Raw genomic sequence first — 27823 nt, forward strand, 5'->3', positions numbered from 1 at the left:
CAAGCATCTCATAAAATTTAAGCTGCTCCAAAAGGCAACTCTGAAGACAGTATAAATTCATGGACCAATTACTGGTCTTTTTTCAGGGAAGGAGTGACAAATGAGAAACGTTATAAAATCAGTGACCAGCAAACTTCCTTGGAGGGACAGGTCTAACTATTACACTAATGTTTTTAGATGTTTTAGAAACAGAAATGACAAAATTTGAGGTGATTAATTCAGAATGGAAAAGCAATGGGTAACTCAGGCCAATGAACTCTCACCCTCTGCTTTTGCTCTTCTGTGCGGACATCGCTCCGGACATTTGCCCACGGGATATCTTCGGGCCACCAGATAGGCTTGCAGCTTTCTTTCCCCCAGCCTGGTTTTCCCCGACCCGTGGAGTACTTGAGCATCTCTGGGATAAATGCCCGAAGCTGGGCCTGGAAGAGAAGAGTGTGAGTGTATTAATGAAAGACATCTCAGATATGTCCATGTCCCCTGCCAAATTCTAAGATTGTGAAACGGAGCACCTTCCTCCAAGGTCCCAGAGAATTTCTAATGTTAGTGCTGAGAACACTGTTTTCCACAGGTTACTACATTTACATGGAAGACGGAGAAGTATGTTTGCTGGTAGAGGGCACCTTTTCTTTTTGTAGACCTGTTTCTAAAAGAATCCAAGTTTGATTTCTGCCTCCTAGGATACTACTGGCACTAGAGCTTATTTCCCTTCTGTAGTTTCCATGTACTTAAGGTGTCTAAGTCAAGGTGTTTTAAACATTGTTCTGGAGGTGGTAATTAATGCAGTTAGAGAAGAGAGGAGTCAGAGGTGAGGAACAGATCAAATCATCATTATTTGTAAATGAAGTGACAGTATTTGAAACACTCCAGAGAATCAAATGAAAACCTGCTACAAATATCAGAGAATTCAGTTTGGTGGATGATTAAAGCACATGAAAATAAATAGACTTTCTACTTAATAAAAGGGGAAAAATACCCTAAAACTCTTCTAAAAATCTAGGCCTCATCTGTGAGTCTCATCTATAGATACTGTGAAGCTTGTATATTTTTTTCTTTCCTTTGTTTTTGTGGTACTAGGGATTGAACCCAGAGGTGCTCTATCACTGAGATCTATCCCCAGTCCTTTTAATTTTTTTTTTCATTTTGAGACAGGGTCTTGCTAAGTTGCACAGGCCAGCCTTGCACTTGCCATTCTCCTGCCTCAGCCTCTGAATCCCTGGGATTATATATGTGTGCCACCACACTCAATTGCTTGTATGATTTTTAAATACATATGGACATCATCCGTATTTAAAAAAAAATTTTTTTTCAGTGCTGGGGACTGAACCCAGGGTCTTGTGTATTCTAGGCAAGTGATCTACCATCGAACTCTACCTCCAGACCCATTCATATTTATTTTAACAAATTGAATCCAAACCAAACAGGTTTTAAACCACAGAGACAACTGCCATTCTTCTTTATTTCTTGGCATAGTGAACACACTCTAGGTGTGTGCTGGGGAATGTTGGAGGTCTACTTTGCAAATATTCTTCATCACTGATAGTGAGTTTTGACAAGAAAAGCAGTTCAAGTTATGATTTTAGAATTCCTTCAAGACCTACTGCTCTCCTTTTGACCTGGTGGTCTACAGCACTGCACAGAGAAGCAGCATCTTGCATCTGCCAAAGACATGTGTGCACTATCTCTGCAGCACAGAACCAAAGAGAAAGGACATTCTGAACAATGAGTCAGACTCAAGGACCTGATTATAGTTATAAAACCAATAAACAAACAAATGCAAAAAAAGTATTAATGAGAGAGGAGTATGATAGCCTATTAAAGGCTATTGAAGATCTTATCTAACATGTTCTTATATTAAACACCATGCATGATACAAATTGTTATGTAATAGGGAATGAACCATGAACCCAAATCAGTAATATTTATCTAATAAAGACAGGTCTGGTGGGCAGTATTTACACTATAAATTCCTGTTGGAGTTTGCCATTTCATCCTCTCCCAGACAGTCTCCTGCCTACAGGATATGATATCATACACTCCATATATATTTGGCTCTGCGGCATCAAGCAGCAGGCTAATAGAAAAGTATCCATTTGCAAACCCCTGCTATCAGCTGGCTCATGAGGTCATTTACCCAGTTATTTTAAGAAAGTGCATCTCAAAGTCATTTTCCCCCTTATTCTGATTTCTTGGGAGTGTGTCTTTTTTAGCCTTAGATACACAGTGCATTAAAAGTCTTAGTCCTTATAATACCATAGTTTCGATTTCTTCATATACCAAACAATAGCTTTCTCAAATGCATAAATTAAATAAACCGATCAAACAGATTTTTAAAGTTCCCCCTTATTTTAATCTCATTAATAGACTTCAAAAAGGAGAATCCTTTATATCCATACACAGGAAAGTCTGGAAAAAATGAAATGTGAATACTAACTATTTCTAAATTAACAAAATTCTGAAGTGTTTAGAAAGAATCCATTGTGGGGCTGGGGTGGTGGCTCAGTGATAGAGTACTTGTCTCGCACGTGTGAGGCACTGGGTTTGATCCTCAGCACCACATAAAAATAAGCGGATAAAATAAAGGCACTGCATCCATCTACAACTAAAATTTTTTTTTTTTTTTTAAAAAAAGAATGCATTGTGGAGAACACAATGCAACTGCTCCAATACAACTGGAGCCCACATAGTCTCTATTCTGACGATCTCTCTGCTCTTGATCCCTCACATTACTTGCACCAATAATTCCCTATCCTCTGAAGATCTTAGTGACTTTGACACCTGGCTGTGAACACCTTCATTCTCAGTCTTGCTTTGATCCTCCTACCAGGCTTTCCACAGAATTCTGGTAACACACTGGTTCCTTGACATATGTGCACAACATCAGCTTCCTCACTTAAACCCTTCCCTACCTTTTCTCCAACCACTTGTCTTCTCAACCTCTCTGTCTTTGCCAGTAGAAACCTGCCTTTACCCAGCCACCCAAGCTCAAAACCTGAAGGTTATCTTTACTGTTATCTCATCTTTAACACTCACTTAGCCACCCAGTGCAAGTTCAAGTCTTTCTTTTTTGAAATGTCTGTGGTGCCCATTCCTTCTTCCCTGGTTCCATCTTCACTACCCAATTCCTACCCCAAGGATAATGTAATCAGAAAGTTGACTTTCTTGGGTAACTCAAGTTCTCCCATGTCTTTCTCATCCCACATATCCTTGCCAGACAGGTTTTCCTTAATGCTACATAAACACCCAAAAAAAAATATTTTCATATGGCTTTTAAGTACTAGCCACTAATCTAGACCCCTCTGTTCAGCTTCTCATGCCCACCACAATATGGCCTCACATTACACATATTCCCACAGTAGCTCTGGTCCTCTAGGCAAGTCTCCACCCTGTTTATGAACTGCTGAGCTCATTCCTGCTCCTATGCCTTTTGCTTTGTCCCCTTCCCGGACTACTTTCTCATGCTACTTTTCTAATGCCAGCACTCAGTTTTTTTTTTTTTTTTTTGTTTTGTTTTGTTTTTTTTGGGTGCTGGGGATCGAACCCAGGGCCTTCTGCTTGCAAGGCAAGCACTCTACCAACTGAGCTATCTCCCCAGCCCCCCAGCACTCAGTTTTTAATGTACAACAGGTCCTACATTCTTTGTGAGATATATACAAATCCTCAAATCAGCTCCTTCTATCAGCACAAACTCAGAGAATTGGCTCTGAATCCCAACTCTCTCTAAATCTTAATGTTCTCATCTGAAAAACAGTAATGACAGTGGCAAACATACAGGGTCAATTGTGAGGGTTAATGATAACAGGTATGTAGATAAAGTTGCACTGAATTAACAGCAGTTTTATTATCCCTTCAGTCATCAGTCTTTGTTCTCAGCAACTCTTACAACAATCATAACTTCTGTCATAAAATTTAGAACTTGACATATAAAGTCTTATAGAGACCATTTATCTTCCACATAGGTAGATCATAGCTATTTGGCAACAGACTAATAATAATTCTAGTTTTATGATGAGGAAAAAAAAAAACTTCTTTTTTTAAACTAAAGATGTTTTAAACAGCAACTCTTCAAATTTATTAAATAAAATATAGCTATTCTATATGCAGAACATATAAAGTCAAGAAACATCATGGTTCCAATCCAACACAATTTTCTTTTTCCACCAGTACTGGGGTTCAAACCCAGGGCCTTGAACATGCTAGGCAAGCACTCTATCACTGAGTTATATCCCCAGTCCTCTTTTTTTTTTTTTTTTTTTTAAACTGGGGATAAACCCAGGGGGTGTTAAAACACTGAGCCATATCCTTAACTTAACTCTTTTTAGTTTTTATTTTGAGATAAGGTCTTGCTAACTTGCTCAACACCTCACTAAACTGCTGAGGCTAGACTTAAACTTGTAATCCTTCTGCCTCAATCTCCTGAGTTGCTAGGATTACAGGCATGCACCACCATGCCCAGCACCAACAGTTTTAACCCTACATCTAGTAGTATGTTGCTCTCTAAGGTCATAAGTGACCATTGGCCAAAAAGAACTTCCCGAGTTGCTGGGATCACAGGTGTGGGCCACCTGGCCTGGTGAAATTTCGCTTTTAATTTAGGGAAATTAAGGAGTTTTGTCTACCAATTTAAAGAAACAGCCAGCTTTCTGAAATGGTTTTCTAACACTGAAAATAATGTAATGTATACAAAGACATGCATCCTTGGTTTTTCAAGATGGGTTAAATAGAAAAAAGGAGAGGCAGGAGAAGAATGAGTTTATATGGATCTATGTAAACAGGTTTGACAATAAGGAATAATGAATGCTAGAATCAAGACTGGGGGAATAGCATGCATGAGGCCTTTGCTTCAATTGCTACCACCACAAGATAAAAGAAAGAATGATAGAATCAAGAAGGTACCAAACTGACCAACTGGACAAGTTCTTTGCATTTGTGAAACAAGCTGTCACCAACCTACTCTCGATACATAGGTAGTTTAGGTGACTTGTTCTGCTGGATCCTTGAGCATTAAAAATGTACAAGATTACTACTGGAAATTTTAGAAAATGTGACTTGAGGGTAATTAAAGGAAAGACAAAACTAGAAAACTTCTCAAAAACGTTTTATGTGCCATAAATTCCTGAATAAGAAATGTTTCAAACTCCTAAGAAGAAGCTAATATGAAAGGCAGGAGAAATGGAACAGCATGAAGGGAAGGTGACTTCCTCAGGCAGAACCCTAGCAAGTAAAACAAGGAACTAGAGTTAAATTATCTGCTGGTGTACAAGTTCTAATTCGGAGGCAGAATTTAACTTTTCCAAGCATACCAAACATACAAATTTTGTCCCTATTATAAAGCATTTTTCACATAGAATTTCATTTTTCAAGTTATGCCTTTTGGGAATGGAGGATTCTTTCATCTTTTTTGGTTATTGTTTCAGTACCAGGGATGGAACACAGGGGTAACTCTACCACTGAGTTACATCCCCTGCCTTTTTTGTTTATTTTGACAATTCCACCAAATTGCTTAGGCTGACCTCAAGCCTGGAATCCTCCTGCCATAGCCTCCCCAGTAGCTGAGAATACAGATGTACATCAACATGTCTGGTGGATTCTTTTACTTTTAAATGCATAAAGATAATCTGACTTCATTGGAAAAGACTATTTTCCACTAGATTTTTTTTTTCTTCTGATACTGGGGATTGAACACAGGGGTACTTTACCACTGAGCCACATGCCCAACCCTTTTTTATTTGAGACAAATGAGTTTATTTGAGACAGCTGAGTTGTTGAAACTGACCTTGAACTTGTGATCCTTCTGCCTTCTGAGTCTCTGGGGTTATAGGTATGTGTCACCGTGTGCCTGGCTCTAATAGATCATTTTTACACTATCCCGAATAAATACTGTTAAGTTTAAAAAGACTATTATACAAGGCCCTGGGTTCGATCCCCAGCACCAAAAAAAAAATAAAAATAAAAAAATAAAAATAAAAAGACTATTATAAGGGGAAAATGAACTGTCTAGTATAGAAAGAGTTAAATGGTTTCTTTCTAGAATTCAGCACTATGTCCTCATTACCAGTTGGATTAATTACTGGTCCTAGCGTTTTTGGAAACGAAAGCTCCTCAATGTGCTTGTTAAGGAAGGGTTGTCTTTAATCCACCGGGAGACAATCAACAGGATCAGCCAAGGTAAAGCCTAACCTCTCCCACTGTCCTTTAATTGGGCTGGAATAAGCCTTTCTGGGTGCTTTCACTCAGATTTAGAGTTCTATGTAGGCCTAAAGTACTCAGTATGGTTAATAAATCAGCCCAAACCAGCAAAGAATAGAAAATACTACTCCTTCTAGGGCACAATCAGAAAAGAAAAGGATATCAAATTCATGTGAATGGCAATCAACAGCAAAGATTATGTGGAGACCATAAATGGTTTTAAAATTAAAAATTTTCTAAAACTCTAAAAGTTTGGAGGTATAGCTTGCCCTAGCATGTGATAGGCCCTAGGTTACATACCCACAACCAAAAAAAAAAAAAAAAAAAAAGCCTAACAATAATTCTTACTGTGTTAGAAAGCTGTCACTTGCAAATTCACTTAATTCTTTGTTCCTCCTCTCATACCCTCTATCTTTGCTCTATGTACCCCCAAGTTCTGGAATTTCAAAGTTCTTCAGAGTTGTGTCCCAACTCTTCCTCTATTGAAGAGGTCTGAGAATAAGCTGGTCCTCCACATCTGTGAGTTAAATATCCATGGATTCAACCAATTATGGAACAAAAATATTCGGGAAGAAAATTTCATCTTTGTGTACTGACATTTTTTCTTATCATTATTCAGACTATAATATAAATATAATACAAACTATTTATATAGCACTTGCATTGTACTGGTCATTACAAATAATCAAGAGAGGATTTAAAGTACATGGGAGAGTGCGCGTAGGTTCTATACAAATACTATACCATTTTATAAAAGAGATTGAACGTTTGTGAACTTTGGTAACCATCTGTGAATTCTGGATCCTGGAATAACTCCCACAAGGATATCAAAGGACAAATGTATAATAAATTTAAAGAGAACACAGTGCAAATCCATCAAAGTTGAAAAGTTAACTTTTCTATAGCTTACAGGAAAATAGGAATGTGAAGAAGGAAAACAAAATATTTCAAACTGTATTGCTATTATTTTAATTTAAAATTATGAACTTCCAGATTGATAGACCTAATTATATTCAAATAGGTATTTTAAAGGCATTAGAGAGCTAAAGCAAAATAATTCTTAACTCACTCTCTGGACTTATTTGTACTATTGATCTCTGTTCATAGAAAGGACAAAGGTGGATATCCTTCTCAGATGCACTGTTTCTCTAGATTTGCCAACAGACACATTGGTTTCTCTCAATGTCATTGTCCCACAAAACACATTCCCATAGAAAATACAGGAAGAGCCAGTTTGGAAAGAAAGAGAAGTGTAACTTCAGAATGAGTGAATTCAAGGGCCAGCTGAAGGAGACACTCTCATTTAGAGACTTCAGACTCTTCTGTCAGGCCAAAATGTCTGCTTCTTATCTTCGAACCTTATCCACCTATTAAGTACAGCCCTCTTGGTAATCAAAACGTTCTTAAAGTCCTACCTTCTCTTTCAAAAAGAGTCTCAGATTGGATAGTTTCTGTTATCATGTGCTGGAGTAGCATAAGCTTTTGTACAAAAATGATACAGATGAAGGCACAGGCACCATGCTGTCCGCCCTCCCCCAGTCCAGTCTCCTGTCCAGAGGCATTCTTAGGTTGATCAACAGCCTTCCTGATAGGCCAAACTCTATACATTTACATAAGTATATGCTGAAAAGGCAGAGTATTATGTGATTGAAGAAAAATACAATTTTAAAATTGCTTTTCCACTCAAGATCTTCTCTCAGTAGTACTATAATAATCTTTTTTTCTTCAAAATTTTTTTAGTTATACATGACAGTAGAATGCATTTTGACATCATACATACATGGAGCATAAACTCCTATTCTTGTAGTCGTCTACGATGTGAAGTTACACTGGTTGTGTATTCATACAAAAATGTAGGAAAGTTCTATCAGATTCATTCTACTCTTTCCTTATTTCCATCCTCCCTCCCTTTCCTTCATTCCCCTTTGTCTAATCCAGTGAACTTCTATTCTTCTTCTGCCCCCACTTATTGTGTATTAGCACCCACATATCAGAGGGAACATTTGATCTTTGTTTTTTTGGGATTGGCTTATTTTACTTGGCATGATAGTCTCCAGTTCCATCTATTTACTGGCAAATGCCATGATTTCATCCTTCTTTATAGCTGAGTAATATTCCATTGTGTATACATAGCACATTTTCTTTATCCATTCACCTAAGTTGGTTCCATAGCTTACTTATTGTGAATTGAGCGGCTATGAACATTGATGTGGCTGTGTCAATTTAGTACGCTGATTTTAAGTCCTTTGGATATATGTAGAGGGGTGGGATAACTGGGTCCAATGGTTTTTCTTTCTAACAGTTGTGTAGTACTCATGGTACAGATTTTCCATTTTATTTAATCATTCTTCTACTGACATTTATGGTGTTTGCTCTTATAAATAGTGCTGTACATGCTTCTTTGTGCACATATACATTTCCTGAGGAGAAATTCAGAAACTGGACTTACTGGTTAAAGGACAGGTCCATTTAACATTTAATAGTTACTGTCAGGGTGTCCTCCAGAAATACTTTGCCAATCCCATTCCCACCATGCCAGTGTTTCACACCCTCCATCCCATTTTTTTTCCCATTACCTAGATCCCCCTTCTCCCGCCCAGTACTGGGGATTGAACCTAGGACCTTGTGCAAGTGCTCCTATAACCAAGCTATATTCTCAGTTCTTTTAAGTTTGTATTTTGAGACAGGGTCTCGTTAAGTTGTCCTGGCTAACCTGGGACTTGTGATCCTCCTGCCTCAGTCGCCTGAATACCTAGGATTATAGGCAGGTGCCCTATACCTGGCTATTACTGAGCTTTCTTATTTTGGTTCATCTGATGTAGGGGAAATGGTTTTTTTTTTTTGGTTTTTTTTTTTTTTTTTTTTTTTTTAGTGGTAGATGGACATAATACCTTTATTTTATTTATTTATGTGGTGCTGAGGATCGAACCCAGTGCCCCACGCATGCAAGGCAAGCACCCTACCACTGAGCCACAACCCCAGCCCTGGGAAATGTATTTTTTAAATTTTAATTTCCATTGCTAGTGAATTGAGAATCTTTTTATATGCTCACTATTTTTTCTTTCTGTGCACTACTTATAGTGCTTTGCATATTTTTCTAATTATATTTTTATTAATTTGAAGGAAATATTAATCGATTATGGATATTAATTCTTTGCCATATAAGCTGTAAATATATCCCTAGTCTGATTATATCCTGAATATGTAATCTATATGACTATTATCATCTCTTAGTATTACTGAATATAGTTTAGTTTTTCTCTGTTTAAAATATTCTATGTTCTATTTAAGAATACAACCTCTGTTTTCATTTGTTACTATACATTTTAAATCTCATCCTGCTTACCTAATGTTGTATAAAATGTGGTGTAGCGTCATGTACAAAAACACTTTCTGACAATTCCAGACAGTAAAAAAAACCCCGTCCTTTCATATAGGTTCTGACACTGCAGCACAGAGAGGTGATTTGGCATTGTTATTCACAACAACAGATAATATGAAACCTGAAGAGTTTAAACATCAGAGCTACCTGTATCCCATCTTCAAAGGTTCTGATTTAACAGTCTGGAGTATGATCTAGGCATGAGAACCTTAAATTCACAGGTGATTCTATTGTGCAACCAGCTTTGAGGGTAACTAAACTCAAATACTTCTTATCTAGCTCTTCTTTTAATGAATTCTTTTTAATTGTGGTAAAATGCACATAACAGAAACATAAAATTTACTATTATAATACATTCAATTCAGTGACATTAAGTGCAATCACTGTTGTAGAACCATCCTCATTACCTACTTCCAGGTTTTTTTATTATCATCCCAAACTAGTCCATTAAAATATTAACTCCCCATTTTTACTCACCCCAGTCCCTGTAACCACTATTCTACTTTCTTTGTCTACAATTTGCTCATTCTAGATAACCCCATCCACGTGGAATCAGACTGCATATTCTTTTTGTGTCTCATTTATTTCACTTAGCATAATGTTTTCTACTCTTTTGTTAGAAGAGTTATGCCAGATCTATGCTTTTTCAAAACTAAACCAAACCCTCAGTGAAACAGGTCAAGTCTGGTGAATAACTTTTTCCTAATGAAGAGCATCGCTGTGCTGTTTCTGAAGGTTTCTCTGAAACTGGTGAAGAATTACTATCCTGTTGCATCATCACTCCAAGGAATATTAAAGCAACAGACTGTCCCAGTGAGAGTAAGAGGACAGAAAGTTCACAGGGCATAGGGAAGGGAGAAGGGATAGAGAAATGGATTTTACCCAGCAATACCAAGCAGGTCTTTCCAGAGATGATTCTTCTATAAAATAATCTTTGCCTGGATCTCTTCTAATACAGATCCCAAGATTTATGGACTCCCAAGAACAAAAGAATCCTATAGTATTCAAGTGTGGTAAAGAGAAAAACTGATTTTTCATTAGCAAATCATAATTATTGTAATACTCTTAAAAAAATCTCATCCAATTCCTTGAATTCAAAACACAGCCTGAGAATCAGCACTGTTGGCATCACCAGGGAGCTTATTGTGACAGCAGAATGTCAGGTCCCACTCCACACCTACAACTCATGGTCTGCTTTTGTTTATTTATTTAGGTACTGGGACTTGAACCCAGGGGAACTTTACCACTGAATTACATCCACAACCATTTTTTTATTTTTTGTTTTGAGACAGCATCTCACTGAGTTGCTGAGGGTGGTCTCAAACTTGTCATCCTCCTGCCTCAGCCTCCTGAGTCACTGGGATTACAAGCATGTGCATATGTCATCATCTGCCTGGCCAATCTGCATTTAAATAAGACTTTCAGGTGATTCCTCTGCACAATGACATCTGAGAAGCACCAATTTAGCCCAAACTCTAGGCTTTGATATGGATTATCTTAGAAAAATTTGTTAACCTGACTTTTAGAATCTCTGAAAAAGGTGATTTCATTATTTCATTGTTGATGAATCTGGAGTTATAGGATCTACCCCACACTAATGTTTTTTTTTCTGCTAAGCTTTATCTCAACTTCTTCCAGTTCTTCTGCAGGATGATCAGAAAGATAGGAGATAGGGACTAAGTTTCCAGTCACTTTTCTTGAAGGTGCCTAAAATTTTTGTTTTATCACAAAGAATATTACAAAACTCTGTATGTGTGTGTGTGTGTATTAACCACAAGAAAAGACTATTATCAGAATCAAGGTATAAGAGTAAAGCTTTTCAAGTAACACGTCCTATTCACTAATGAAGAATCATACTTTTTTCAAAAAAGAAAAAAGAAAGAAAAAAGGACACCCCCCCAACCATATGGAGCTGCTCCTAAAAGAAAAGGGCAGTTAGTTCTGACAGCAGTTCTGATACTCTGTTCTATGTAATTTCTATCCATGTAGGAGATGGTTTTCAGAGGCTTTGAAGCAAGTCTAGGAATTCTTTTAAAAGAATAAATGTTGGGCTGGGATTGTGGCTCAGTGGCCTAGCATGTGGGAGGCACTGGGTTCGATTCTCAGCACCACATATAAATAAATAAAATAAAGGTCCATTGCCAACTTAAAAAAAAAAAAAAAAAAAAAAAAAAAAACAGTAAATGTTTACAGCAGATTAGCTGAAAGTTTCAACCTGGGCAATGATCAATATAGTTTTATAGAGCAATAGAGAAAAGCATTAGAATATGAACTCTAGTTCTATTCCTGTTTGTCTTAGTTTGTTTCATAAATTGCTTTTTCTATTTATGCCTCAATTTTCAACTGGCAATGTAGGTTGTCACCTATAACTGATCAACTTCATTGCTCAGAAAAATAAAAATTCTTAGTTCCTTAACTTGCCCCAATAAAGCATGAGTGAGAGATGGTTCAGATTATCCAAAAGTTAATAATAATTGTGTGATGTATTAATTTTCAAAGCATTTTTTCCTTACAAAAATCTCACTTTTTTCTTCCATTGACTTCGTGAAGGCAGGATGGTATGTATTATTTCTCAGAAGAAGAAAGTGAGAATCAGGGCTAGCACACAGTACAGCTGGGACTGTAGACTAGATCTTCTGAATCTACATTAGTATAGCATACTTTCCAATAAAACATGCAAACTTTCTAATCTGTAAAGAATTGGTGAATCACCTAATATCAGAACAGTATCAACTATAATTTATTCTCTTTGGATGATTCAGAACATATCACAAGATCATGTACAGAATTATATATTTTTTTCAAGTTTATTTTCTTTCTTTCTTTTTCTTTTTTCTTTTTTCCTTTTTCTTTTTCGGTGTTGGGGATTGAACCCAGGGCCTTGTGAATGTGAATAGCTACCAACTGAGCTATATCCCCACCCCTAGAATTATATTTGTAAGTTAGGGTTATCAATATAAACATCAGTCATCTCCATAGCATTAAGTGCAGATAAGATAAGTAAAAGAGCTGTCTGGTTAACCCAAGTCTACCTCTATTACAGTCCAATTTGACAATTCTAGAATTTGGTCACATTAAGGAAATCATGAATTACCTAAATGGTCTAGAATTAAATTCTAGTTACAGTTATTTTGTTCTTTATGGTTATAGATTATACCTGAGTTCTACTTCCTTGAAAATACACACACACACAGATCCCCTGGAGTAGATTAAATGATATGCTCCATAAAAAAATTTAGAAATGCGTCTTCAAACACATGGCAGCTATTTAAGAGAAAAACAAGGTGGGAAAAGAGTTGTTGGCATTTTCACCCTAATATAAAGAAAATTAATCTTTGGATAAAAGAAAATAGAAATATCATCAGACTTACACTTTTAAAAAATGCAAATTAAATACAAAATATTAAAATGCTGTTTTTGCATTTCTGTGATTATAAAAGTAATTTATGCTCATTAAAGAAGGGAAAATCATCCATAACACCACCAAGCATAAATAATCACTATTAATACTTTGGTGTACACCTCTTCAAAACTTAAATACATACACATACCTGAGTACATTTTATGTACATATTTTAGAAAATGAAATCAAATCAGTTTAATTCTGGGTTCCCTAAGCTTAAAAAAAAAAAACAATGGCCCCTCAAAAAATAAAAAATAAAAATAGAGCCTTAACCCCCTAAAATTGCAGTAAGAAATGCTATTTTATAGCCAGTTTGTTAACATAAGGTAGTACAAGTATTATTCTACTGTAACAGACAGCAAATCATCATTTTCAGTATCTAATAATCTGTTGAACGGTAAACTTATAGTTTTTTGAGCTGTGCTTTTCCTCCACATAAATACTGAACACCACTATTATAATTCAACTAAACACATTGCTCCTAAATTTGTAATAATTGTAATAATTAATGTAAATAATTGCTGTGAAAAACAGAGAACATGAATCTTTGTTTAACTGGAGGGCACAACATGCGTATATGAAACTTTGCTATGCAATGCCAACCTGACCTCTAGAAAGTATACCCGTTTACAATGGTATAGACAGTGTGGTAAAGCGCTTGCTTCCCCATACCCTTGCCTATCCAGGTTCACTACTATTAATAGTAAGGCTTTGGGATTAATTAGAATAGAGAGGTATTTGGCTTAGGTTAAGAAGAAGTATTTTAGGAAAACAAAGCAAACAACGACAACAAAAGGCTGAGGAGGAAAATGTCAGAGTCCAAATACACAGGTTTAAAATTTTTTCTGCTCACTCCAGTTTGTTTTATTTCTTGGTCATCGCATATGGTGAGAAGAGAAAGGAGAATGTGTGATGACAAAGAACCTGCATGTCTCCAACAGTGTCCCTCTGTTGTGACTGATGACCAAGTACCAGAGCCCCTTGGATCCACCAGAGCACCATGCTGTACTAAGTACAGTTCACACAAATGGAAAACAATCGAGATTCCAATGCTTTATCTACAAAATGAAAACTAAACTGAATGCTCTGACTTCTGTGCCATCAACCAATTTTCATAAAAATCAGTATCTGTAATGATTTCGTATAATCAAAACTACAGACTTCTTCAACCTTAAATAAACATCAAATGTGACAATGGGGGAAAAAGCACCCTCACAGAGAAGAGCGTACCTAACGATATTCTAAACCAGAGGCTCAGTCAGATTGAAAGTTAGCTAAATTTATATCTGAGGTACAGTGAAGATTCTTTACATCAGGCAAAATAAAATTTTCCTTTGGTGTTCTTTAACCTGTCAGAATGGCCCTTGGATAGAGTTAACAGCAACAATTAAAAAAAAAAAAAAAAAATATAGCTTTCCTTTTCAAACCACTATCTAGAGATCCTTCAAGTGTCCATAGAAAGGTCTATGAATACAATAATCAAAAATACAATTTAGCTTCATATTCATAAAATGTAGCATTACTTCAGAGTTGTTGTTTCAGACCTAAGGAAGCAAAGTGCCACCTTGTGAGCAACACCACCAGCATCTGTACTGAGTGAACACCTCTGCACAGGGGTCCTGCAATCCAGTTACTCATCACTGCATTGAATACGTTTTTGCTCTGATCCTTAGGTCATTTACTAAACAGATACTAGTGTTTAGATGGTGTGTTATTTAAAGGATTTGACAGCTGTGCTGAAGAGCAGCAAAGAACAGGAATTAAGTCCCCACTGTAATATTTTAACTTGAGAGACAAACCACAAGCTAGTGTGAAAGTTCATGAGTAAGATCATTTCAGGCAGTGATAACTGCTACTGAGACAACACCAGGGATGTGTTTGCCAATGACTTGGAGGGAAGAGAAACTTTTTGATTAGATGGGATAATCAAGAAATGTTTGTGTCAGGGATTTGCATAAGAAAAAGTCAATGTACAGTGATCTAGGAGAACAATGTTTCAGGCAAAGGGAATAAAGCAAAAGCAAAAGTCGGGCTTTCGAGTGTCTGAGGAAGAGAACTACTGTGACCGTAGCCTTGACTGAGGAGGTAGGGACAGTTTGGAAGAGGTAATTTGACTCTAGGAACAGTGGAAAACCACTAAAGGATCGAAACAAGTTTAAAAACAAAATCTCTATGTTACCTACATGAGAATGAATTGTAGCAGAACAAAGGTAGCAGTAGGATCAGGGACAACCAAAATAGCTGATGTGAGGGATGCTAAAGGCTTGGCCTGGGTGCTGAAGGGAACTGAGAAACATGATCAGGTTTGGGGTGCAGTTCAGAAGTGAACTGAGCTGGGCATGGTGGTACATGCCTGAAATCCCAGCAATTTGGGAGGCTAAGACAAGAGGATCACAAATTTGAGGCTAGCCTCGGCAATTCAGCAAGGCCCTAACCAACTAAGTGAGACCCTGCCTTAAAATAAAAAATAAAAAGGACTGGGGATGTAGCTCAGTGAGAAAGTACCTCTGGGTTCAGTCTGTAATACAAAAAGAAAAAAGAAGTGAATTGACATTTGCCCATAAATTAAGAAGGTAGGGAGAAGAAGCAGAATGGAAAAATAAGGATTATTCTCTCTTTTTCTTTTTTAAATAGATGGACACAATATCTTTATTTTACTTTTTTATTTTAATGTGGTGCTAAGGATCAAACCCAGTGTCTCACATGTGCTAGGCGAGCACTCTTATCACTGAGCTACAACCCAAGCCCAAAGAATTATTCTTATCCTGGACTTCAGCGACCAGATGGATGGTAGTGCTATTAACTGATAGAGGTAACACAGGGACAGAACAGGGAGTGGAGAGTGGGGGCAACCAAAGATCCTGTCTGGGCATATTACGTACTGGACATTTCAGTGATTATAAGCTGGTGTGTACACAGGCCTGAGCTCTGGGACACAACAACAGTGATCAGGAGATAAGAGGAAGAATAGCCAGCAAAAGAGCCGTAGGTAGTAGCTCGTGAGGCAGGAAGATATTCAGGAGAGTAAGGGGTCACAGAGACTGAGAGAAGCAACTGTTTTAAGAAAGAAGGAGAAATCAACTCAGTTAAACACTGCTGGGAGACTCAGCAAGCCATGGAAAGAAAACTGACAACTAGATTTAGCAAGACAGAAATACATTAGTTAAGAAATAGATTGGAAAATGTTATAAAAATGTTGATCTTAACCTATCACTTTTAAAGTTAAAAAAAACCCATAAAAGGGACAATCTTTAGACAAAGTTAATGAGGTATGCTGATTTCTCAAGCTAAGTATATTTTGACTTCCCATCTCAGAGGAAGAGGGAGAGAATGAGTAACTCAGGTAGGTGTCCTTCTAAGTTTTATAGTTTTTTGTTTTTTTTTTTTTTTTGGGCAATAGTGGGGATTGAAACCAAGGCCTCAAATGCTCTACCACTGGACTGAACTATATCTCTAGTCCTTTTTATTTTGAGACAGGATCTCCCTAAGTCACGCAGACTGGCCTTAAACTTTGCAGTCCTCCTGCCTCAGCCTCCTGAATAGCTGGGATTACAGGTGTGTGACAGTCTGCCTGGCAGTTTTATGTTCTAATTCTCTGGGGAGGGGAGCTTTACTTGGAAATAATGTGGTGGTTCTCAGAATTTCCATGGAAAGAAGGAACAGCTCAACCTGAGACTAAACTTGTCCCACTTGACTGTGATCGAACTCCTAACAATCTCACATTCACCTGTTAAACCAACTTCGAGTTAAGTTTCTTTATCAACCTAAATAAAGGTCCCAGTGAAAGGACAGAACTGCCAACAGAAGGAGAGCACATGATGCTCTCCTTTGGGAGCATACTTTTGGCACTACCATGTCTTCTCCAAGGTTGCTACTGCCTCACCATCCCACACCAGTCTGTACCTCATTCTCTCTCTGAAACACCAAGGACAAAACTAGGAAAGGTGATCAGAGGCCCGCCCACACCAGTGCCTCTTGCCTTTGTGTCTCCTCTTCACTTCCCGCCCCTTACCTGGGTCATTTTGTCCACAGAGACAGGAATCCCATCGATGGTGAGAGGTGGCAATTCTGAGTTAACCTCCTGTGGTGCAGGGGCGTGTTCTGCTAGAGCAGACTCCAAGTCTTCCAGGATCATGCTCTTGTATTTTCGCACCTGCAGGGAATTAAGGGCAGAAGTAAACAAGATGCCCAACAACCACGGAGGACTGGTGCCAAGCAACAAGCAAGAGGGTGGGGCAGGCCTCCCCGAGCCACTTCAGAGCCCTAAAAACAAACACGCCTGCAACTAGTTTGCTGACCCCAAAGACATCACACTAAACAGAATTAAATGAAAAGGTGATGAAATTACGGGTAACAACAGTGGAAAGGAACCAATGGGAAAAGTTTTATGAAAATACTGCTTCTCAGAGAAAATCATGTTTTCACAGTCAACACAGGCCAGATCTAACTCTAAGTAACCTGCTAAGAAACTGCTGCTATTTTTCTGCAAAGCTAGACTACCACAAAGGAGACTCTCAAGTGCACAACAGGATGACTAAAGAGAATCGGGAGGAAAAAACAAAAAAAACCAGAGGCATATATTGTAGCAGAGTGTCAAAAGTGTCATTACAAATAAGGCTCAGGACCAAAGAGAGCCCCAGTGGTCAAACCCTCCTCCCTTTCTGAGCATGAACTTCAAAACCATGCAGCTGTAGCACGGGTCTGAACCAGTATTGTTCTTTCTTCCATTTCTCACCATTGCCAGTGAACATCTCTCACAAGACAGAGAACCTTGCAACAGCACAATGTACATGAACACATTCTTCTGTCATGAGCAGGAAGGGCAGACAGACACTGGATCCTATAACCACCTCTGATTGGTTCATTCACTTAGAAGAATACACAAGGGGTCTGGGGGACAACTCTGGGGATAACAAAGAAGCAAAGGAATTATGGAAATGTGACAAGATGGGAGAGGAAATTGACTTAACTTGCTTTCAAGCCTCAAGATATTATCTTGGGATATAAAAGAAAGAAAAAGAGAAAATGAGATTTGCCCAGAAGTTCTGATGTTTGAGTTCTGGGTTTTTTGCTAAGTAAACTGTACTCTGAGGACATACTTTCCTATTGATATCTCATTATGAGGATTAAAAAAGAAAGATTTCCATACTCTATCCCAAGTATCTGAAAAAGTAAATATTATTGGCTATGTGATTCAACTTCTGCAGTAAAAGGATCCTGCAAATAGGCCTATAAGGAAGAAGGTGAAAGAAAACAATACAAACTTACAACTCAAAAGTTTTATCCTGATTAGTAACACAAAAAATTTCAAAAATCACTGCCATTATTATTTTTTGTAACATAAGCAGCTGTGTTGCCACAGCAACTAAACAGGGTTATATTTTCTATTTTCAATATTTCTGTATTTTATGTTGTTTTTATACTACCAACCCACAAAAACATCCAACAAACAAACAAACCTTGAATCTTATAAGGCTGGGTTCTGGTTTTTGAATTTTAATGGAGCATCAGATTATAGCCTCATAGTACACATAGGCCCATAGTAAGAATGAATGATAATAGTATAAAAAACAGATTTCATTATGCTGGTAACACCTCACATTCAAAGATGGGAAATCATTCGGTTTTACACTAGCCAGGATCAAACAATTTCAGCTCTTTTTATAGGTCACTAGAATCCTAGGAGTTCATATCCCAATAATTTGCAAAAGTATCAGTGTTATACAATTCCTTAAAAACAACTTGATTTTTAAAATAATGCTGGTAGAGCATGCCTCAGAGTAATTTGCAACAAAACACAGCACTAAGCTAAGCTTGCTTAGTAAACTAAATTTCCCAGGATTATAAAGCTAGTGTTTCAATCCTATCTGATTTCTCAATTCTGAGATCTTTCTTTCTTTCTTTTCCTCTCTTTTTTATTCCTTTCTCTCTTTTTGCAGTGCTGGGAATTAAGCCCAGGACTTCAGTTAGACAAACACTCTACCACTAGGCTACATTCCCAGTCCTTTTTATTTTTGAGGCAGGGTTTCAGAAGTTGACCAGAGAGCCTCAAACTTGTGATCCTCCTGCCTCAGCCTCCCCAGGACTGTGTCACCATTCCTGGCCTGAGATGCATTTCTCCTCCCACATTTATCTGTCCTCTGATATTAGATATATCTTGACACTACAGGCAATAAGGAAGCACAGTTATCAGTCCTACACATACATAACTGTTATATCTGGTCACACACTGCAACCCCATACCTTTTTAGCCAGCAAGTCATTTAGCACCACCTGAGAAAGGAATGTGAATTCAGACTGTGATATGATAACCTTCCCAATGACAATTTCTGCAAAGATCAAGAAGTACCTGCTTCTTACTTATGGTGGCTTGGGAAAACAAAATTGCATGAAAAAACATAGAAAACAATGACTAAAGTAAGAAACAATTCAAGAGATGACCTCAGTGTGAAGAAATTTCAGAAATATTTTATTTCACTAACACTTTCTTCTTATGTTTATGCATAAGTGATACATGATTAAAAGCTATGGCTAAGGCCTTAAAAGAACTCTTCCAGTAAGTACACAACAAACATTCTAGGTGATTAAACATTGTATCAGAATTTGTCAATGCTTTTTCTTTCTTTGTGATACATAAATGGTGCATCTTATAACTAAAGATGTCACATACAGGATGATTTGCATTCATTTGTGTTCTAAATTGTGCCTTCTATTCCAAGTATCACAGATCAAGTCTTTGTCACTTTACAACATGTCAACTGATTTCATAATTAAAATAAAAATCACTTAAAATCAAAATCAGCTAACAATCTTTCTCCAATTCATCTTATATACTAATGATATTTTAAATTTCCTAAACATTTATCAAGTACATCTACTGAACACTTACTATGTCCCAAGCACTGTATATGTTGTCTCAATCCTCACAATAATTCTGGAAGGAAAATACTGTTATACCCACTTTACAGATAATACAATTGAGGCTTAATAAACTAAGTAACTTTCCCCATATCATGCAGTTAGTAAGGAGTATTGCTGGAAATCAAACTGTTTATCTAGCTCCAATACCTGAATATTCAGCTACTTCACTATCAATTATCTTTTTTTCTCAAAAAAAAAAAAAACCTCCTATAAATCCCTGTTTATTATAGGATGAAGTTTAAGCTTCTCAGTCTAGTATTTCAACCTTTTCAATCATTTTCTACTTTTCCAATACTCCTTTGCTACCGAATCCAGCTGTGCCTATCCACCTATGTAGACTATGTGAATAGCACCCCTGAGTTCCCAGTTCAATAGTCCCCTTAACTGTGGTTTCAGTTCCCAATGGTCAAATGTGTTCCAAAAATACTAATATTTCTCTTGTTTCTTGCAAGAGAGAAAGATCATATTCACATAATTTTATTACAGTATATTGTTAAAATTTTAAGTTTTTATTTTTGGTATTGAGCTCTTACTGTGCCTAATTTATAAATTAAACTTTATCACAGGTGCATATGTATAGGAAAAGACATAGTATACACAGTGTTCGATTCTATCTGGGGTTCAGGCACCCACTGAGGATCTTGGAATGGACCTCCCACCCCATGGATGCCTGGGATCTATTGTATACAACTCACTTGCCTTTTCCCCTCTTTGGCTGGTCAGCCTCCTCACTAACCTTTGCATCTAGCAAGTTCTTTTCTACCTCTGGGTCTTTAATTATGCTTTTTATCCAAATATTACCCATTTTCAAGGCCCAACTTTATTCCCAAGTTCTCTGAAAAGGATTCCAAAGTGTTCCTGCCATAATTCTCTTCCTCCTTTAAATTTGCAGTCTTAAATAATCATGTGTTACTTATATTGTTGTTTACAGAATATATTATATACAGCCGGTGCATGACATTACTAAGCCCAGGGATTAGGTCTTTTTGCATATTTTTAACATAGATCATGAAATATTTCACATAGTTAGACAAATACAGTAGTATATTAGCAAACATTCTCATGAATACCAGAGGTACAGGGTGTTCAGGATGTTTAGTAGACTCATTAGAGTTCTGGGAACAAAATGTGCTTATGGAAACTGGCTGGTACAACTATAGGATCAATGGGCCTCTAGTCAGGTTACAAAAACAGACACACACAAGATACCAAAATTCTTTTGTATTTCTGAAGCTTTTCTGGATACAAGAGGAATCTTAAAGAAGATCCATAAATTATTTTTAAAAATATTTGTAGCTGTAAATGGATATAACATCTTTATTTATTTATATGGGGTACTGAGGATCAAACCCAGGGCCTTACACATGCCAGGCAAGCGATCTACCACTGAACCACAACTCCAGTCCCATAAAAAAAATTTTTTTAATAAAAAGTTTATCTACAAGCTCCTATGACATTAAAAATACATTGTCATTGGGGTTATATAACTAAGAGCTGCCCTACCACAAAGCTGTCCTCAAACTAGTGATTTTGGAGCATAGCTGGTCTCAAGCCAGGCCCAGGTTGTAGCCTAGGCCAGCTTCCTCCTGTTTTCTCTCTAGCCCCAGGGCCAGACTCCTTTCCTCTCCTGCTTCAGTCCTCCTCTCCAGTTTTCTCCTAGACCCACGGGTTCTTAGTTTTGAACCTTGAAACTTCAAAGGATTTAGATGGACTCCTTATCTCATACTTTGTATCTAACAGCGTTAAATAGTTATTTGTTGAGTAAGTAAATAGATGAGCAATGGGATGTTACTGTTTTTAAAAATATGCTTCTACATTTTATGTAAATAAAATCATTTTAAAGGTTATATAACAACAAGATTAATTAGAGAAATACAAATTAAAACTACACTGAGATTTCATCTCACTCTTGTCAGAATGGCAATTAACAAGACTATAAGTAACAATAAATGTTGGCTAAGATGTGGTGGGACTGCAAATTGGTACAACCACTCTAGAAGGCAATACGTAGATTCCTAAGAAAACCTGGAGTGGAACCACCATTTGACCCAGTTATCCCACTCCTCAGCATATACCCAAAGGACTTAAAATCGGCGTACTACAGTGACACAGCCACATCAATGTTTAGAGCAGCTCAATTCACAATAGTTAAGCTATGGGACCAACCTAGGTGTCCTTCAACAGAAAATGATACATAAACACAAATGGAAAATGTGGTAGATATACACAATGGAATATTATTCAGCTATAAATAAGAATGAATTATGGCATTGTCGGATGGATGGAACTAGAGACTATCATGCTAAGTGAAATAAGCCAATTCCCAAAAAGCAAAGGCTGATCTCTCTGATATGAAGATACTAAACGACAATAAGGGGTAAGGGAGGGAAGAACAGAAGTTCATTGGATTAGACAAAGGGGAATGAAGGGAAGGGAGGGGGAATAGAAATAGGAAAGAGTAGAATGAATCTGATATAACTTTCCTATGTTCTCCTATGAATACACAACCAGTATAACTTCACATCATGTACAACCACAAGAATGGAAGTTATACTTCATATATGAATACATCAAAATACATTGTACTGTCATATATAACTAAAAAGAATTTTAAAAATTTTTAAAAAGGAAACAGTTAAAAAGTGAGCATTTTGGGTACTTTAACTTTTATCTTGTCAACCTGCCCTCTAAAAAAATTTTAACAATGTAAACTCTTTGACATGTCCATATTGTAGGTTAAATGTCTTTTCCATATTTGGTAACAACATGAGTCAATCAAGATGGCTTTTTTTTTTAAAGATGGCGTTTTGTTTTAACTCACATTTCTTTAAAATTCTCTGTTTTGTCATTTGTATTTTTCCTTTTGTAGTTGCTAGCACTGTGTGGGGGCGGTACGCAGCACCGCCACCTTGACATTCCCCCACACCCATACTGAAGATTGAGACCAGCGACACTCTACCACTAAGCTATATTTTCAGCCCCTTTTTAGATTTTATCTTGCTAAACTGCCTAAGCTGGCCTGGAACTTCTGATCCTCCTGCCTCAGCCCCGACGAGTAGCTGGGATTATGGTTATGTACCACCATGCCCAGCATTCTTGTTTTTTAAAATAATTTTTAAATGAAAATTTGTAAGCATAAAGGTGGAAAGAATGGTAAAAATAAGTGCCTCTGCATCTACTACTTAGACTCAATAATTGTCCATAATTATTTCATCTACCATCTACATGCATATATACAATTACTTCTGGCACACAATGCTTCTTTGACCATTTAAGGTGCATTTTACAGACACTGTAATGAAAAATAATATTATCATATATAAATACAATGATTATATCCTACAAAAATAATAATTTATTAATATCATCTAATACCTAATCTATATTCAAAGTTATATCTTTGGGTCTTCATTATTACTCTGTTAGTATTTTATTGATTTTGGTGGGGGGGATGTACTGGGGGTTGAACCCAGGGGCACTTAACCACTGAGCCACATCTCCAACATGTGCACCTGTGTTCTCTCTCTCTCTCTCTCTCTCTCTCTCTCTCTCTCTCTCTCTCTCTCTATATATATATATATATATATATGTACTTTAAATATATATATTTTAAAATATATATATATATATATTTTGGGGGGGGTACTGGGGATTGAACTCAGGGGCACTTGACCACTGAGCCACATCCCCAGCCCTATTTTGTATTTTATTTAGACACAGGGTCTCACTGAGTTGCTTACCACACTCACTTTTGCTGAAGTTGGTTTTGAACTCAAGATCCTCCTGCCTCAGCCTCCCAAACTGCTAGGATTACAGGTGTGTGCTACTGTGCCTGGCTTCTTTTTATATTTTATTTTGAGACAGGGTGTTGCTAAGTTCCATAGAGCCTCCCTAAGTTGTTCAGTCTGGCTTTGAACTTGCAATCCTCGTGCCTCAGACTCCCAAGCCACTGGGATTACAGGTATGCACAACCGCGCCAGCTCTTTTATTGATTATTGAGAGCTCTTTTTATATTAAGAATATTAACCATTAGCTTGGCCAAAATATTTAAGGTATCAAACCCTCAGTTTCCACATCTGTAAAGCACAGATGTCAGATATATACATCATATAGTTATGACTTAAAAAGTGCTCAGAAGAAAATAGGCATGTTATAAACAATAAATTATAATTGCTGTTATTATTTTGAAAAAAACGTTTCCAGTTGTTGTGAGCCATTTAACTTTGTTCACAGTGGCTTGCTACACACTTAATTGTGGGCAAGGAAGTAATATGGGCAAAGTACAATATGTAGAAATAAACAACACTCTAGAAATTATAAAAATCCAACACTATTATAAGGCTCAGTACATCTTTTAATCTCTTTTTAACAAATACTTAAAACAAACTTGAATCTGAAGTCTATATTCCAAAAATAAACAGGTCTATTGCATTTTAATTATTCTATAACTTTGATTAGCCTCCAGCTAGAAGAGCAAAAGAAAAATTTATGATGGGTTCAGGCAGGAGAACGAAATGCAAATAACACAGTTTTCAAATTATAAATGAATAATACAAAGTGTTCGTAACTATACCTTGAACATAACAAGCACTCAATAATTGCTAGATATTAATATTATAAAATATAAAATGTAACTAATTTCTTTATTATTAATGTGGAATGATGTGATAAAATATGCTGCATAACTGATTATGGTGAATAATGGGCTCTAGTTCTTTAATACCATTAAGAATATCAGGACCACTGAACAGAGCAGGGAATTGCTCATAACTTCAGAGTTTAACAGAAATCTTCTGATGTGGTGCTGCACACCTGTAATCCCAGTGACTCAAGAGGCTGGGGTAAAAGAATTGCATGTTAGAGGCCAGCCTTGGCAACTTAGTGAGGCCCTAAGCAACTTAGCAAGACCCCGTTTCCAAATAAAAAGCACCAGGAATGTGGCTCAATGGTTAAGTGCTCCTGGGTTCAATCCCTGATATGAGGAGGGGAAAAAAGGTTTAACAGAAGTCAACAAAAATAATTAGGGCCTAGTGGTTCTTTGAGGAGTTTAGTTCTTTAATCACTTTTCTAATTTTATATGTTTATTGCTCTATTGAAGTTTTTAGTTAATATATTTATTGTTCTACTGAGGTCTGTTCTACTGGCCCATGTTTTGGCTCTTTTTTCTTATTACATTTTGCCACTTAGCTGGGTTTTTTAATTTATAAAAACAGGATTAAAATACAGAACTTTCTTACTGCATATTACTTATATTACTTCATTAGTTTTTATCTTTCTGATCAGTATTTACTGATTAAGTTTTTAGTGATTTACTGATTTAAGTTCCTTGACTTAACAATGAAGTTACATTCCAATAAGTCATCATAAGTTGAACAGTGTCTAAAAGAAAGACAGAATGGTTGTGTGAGTATGCTTTTGCACCATCAGTAAAGCCAAAACACTGGTAAAAACCAACCATCTTACATGGGGGACTACCTGTATAACTGTTCAACCGTATTTCATGTCTAAGGCTGTATATTTTTCTTCCTTAGTATGCAAGGCTTCCTATTTTATTAGACCTTTCAAAGAACCAATTCTTGAATTTAACAACTACTTTTTCTGTTTACTAACTCATTAATTTTTTCCATGTGTTTGTTTCTTCTTATATGTATTATTTATAACAACCTTATGAATTCTATTGTTCTAATTTTTATATTCTCATTTATATTTTGTGTCTCTGTTCAGGCAAAGATAATAAAGGCTCTTACTACCATTTTGGAAGTTTTCCTTTTTCTTTTATTACATTTTAACTTTTCAATTTACATGTTTTGCTCTAATGTTACCTGTGGCATAAAAAGTTCATTATAATTTTATACTGCTTATCAATACTAAATGACCTCTGGTTCCCAGTTAATACATTTTTGCCTTGAGAATCTGGCTTCATCTGATTATTAGTACTGTGATCCATGATTGATTGATTGATTGACTGATTGATTGATTTTTGGCACCAGGGATTGAACACCGAGGTGCTCAACCACTGAGCCACATCCCCAGGTCTTTTTTGTATTTTATTTAGAGACAAGAGTCTCACTGAATTGCTAAGGGCCATCCCTAAGTTGGGGAGGCTAGCTATGAACTCAAGATCCTCCTACCTCAGTCTCCCCAGCCACTGGGATGTTAGGCATTTTCCACTTCACCTGGCCATGATTTATTTTTGCAGATGTTTGCCTGACATATTTTTGCCTGGTTTTACTTTTAACATTTATAACAGCTTTACTGAGATATAATTCACACCATATGTATTTGTTTCCTGGCTGCCACAAATTACCACAAACTCAATGGCTTAAAACCACACAAATTTATTTTCCTGGCCTCTCTGGGATAAAGTCAAGGTTGTTGGCAGGCTGGATCCTCTATTTCTTTGCCTTATCTAGCTTATGCCTAGTCTATATTCCCTGGTTCCTGGGCCCTTCCCTGTACCTACCCAACCTCTTGGCTTCCACCAACATATCTACTTCTATATCAATTTCCTTTTGTCTCCCTCTTTTTTTCTTAATATTTTTAAGTTGTTGATGGACCTTTATTTTTAAATTTATTCATATGCGGTGCTGAGGATTGAACCCAGTACCTCACACATGCTAGGCAAGTTCTCTACCACTGAGTTACAGCCCCAGCCCCTGTATCCCTCTTATAAAGATATGTGATTACATTTAGGGTCTACTTGCATAATTCAGGGTAACTTCCCCAGTTCCAGATCCTTAATTTAACCATGTCTGCAAAGTCTTTTTTTTTTTTTAACCAAAGTAACACAAGTTCAGGGATTAAGACCTGGATATCTATGTGAGACATTATTCATCTTACTATACCATACAATTCAGTCCATTAAAGTGTACAATTCAATATATCCTAGGGTCCTACAATCATCATCACAATTTAACTTAACCACTTTCATATTCCTGTTCCAAAACCCTGTGCCCACTGGCTGTCACTCCCATTCCCCCTCCCCTTTCCCAAGTTCCAGGCAAACATGAATCTACTTTCTTTATATTTAGATTAGTCAATTCTGGACAATGCGTAACAATGAAATCATATGATACGTGGCCTTTTGTGACTGGGTTCTTTGACTTAGCAGTGTTTTCAAAGTGCTGTAGTATATATGAGTACTTCATTCCTTTTTCTTATTGAATACTATTCTACTGTATAGATATACCAATTTTATTTATTCATTCATCAGTTGATAAATATTTGGGTTATTACCACTTTTTGGCTACTAAGAATAATGCTGTTATGAACATTGTTTATTAGTTTGTTTCTGAACATGTTTTCAGTTCTCCTGGGTATAATTTGGGAGTAGAATTTCCAGGGCACATGGTAATTCTGCTTTCAACATTTTGACAAACTGTAAAACTGATTTCCACATCAACTGTACCATTTTACATTCTAACTATTTCTATCTTCTCTGGAGAAATTCTGTACAGAACTTTTGCCCATTTATTGTTGAGTTTTTCTTTATTCTTGACACAAATTTTTTGATATATGATTTCCAAGTATTTTCTCCCATTCCATGGGTTGTCTTTTACTTTCCTGGTAGTACCATTTACAGCTACTTTTAATATTTTAAAAAAATATGTATTTTTTAGATGTTGATGGACCTTTATTTTATTCACTTATTTACATGTGGTACTGAGAATCAAACCCAGTGCCTCACATATGCTAGGCAAGTACTCTACCACTGAGCCACAACCCCAGTCCTACTTTTAATATTTTTGATTGGCTGTAAGTATGTCATATAAATTGATTAGTTAGGTTTCAATTTGGATTGTTGTTCCAATCTGAAGGAAAATCTTTGTCTTTAACAAAGCAGTTTAAATCATTCATATTTATGGCTTACAACAGAATTAGCTGGCCTCACTAGTATTACCTTGTTTTATATTTTGTGTTTTTATCTT

At 36.7% G+C, this 27823-nt stretch overlaps 1 protein-coding gene across 1 annotated transcript in view; it reads right to left on the minus strand.

Moving 5' to 3' along the window:
• NRF1 (nuclear respiratory factor 1) overlaps positions 1 to 27823 on the minus strand; it is a 143211-nt gene that overhangs the window by 45002 nt on the left and 70386 nt on the right. Inside the window, 2 exon segments of the mRNA XM_079149804.1 lie at positions 264 to 422; positions 16987 to 17127. Coding sequence (XP_079005930.1) covers positions 264 to 422; positions 16987 to 17127 — 300 coding nt within the window.

The sequence above is a fragment of the Sciurus vulgaris genome (assembly GCF_902686455.1).
Source record: "Sciurus vulgaris genome assembly, chromosome: 8".
Taxonomy (NCBI): domain Eukaryota; kingdom Metazoa; phylum Chordata; class Mammalia; order Rodentia; family Sciuridae; genus Sciurus; species Sciurus vulgaris.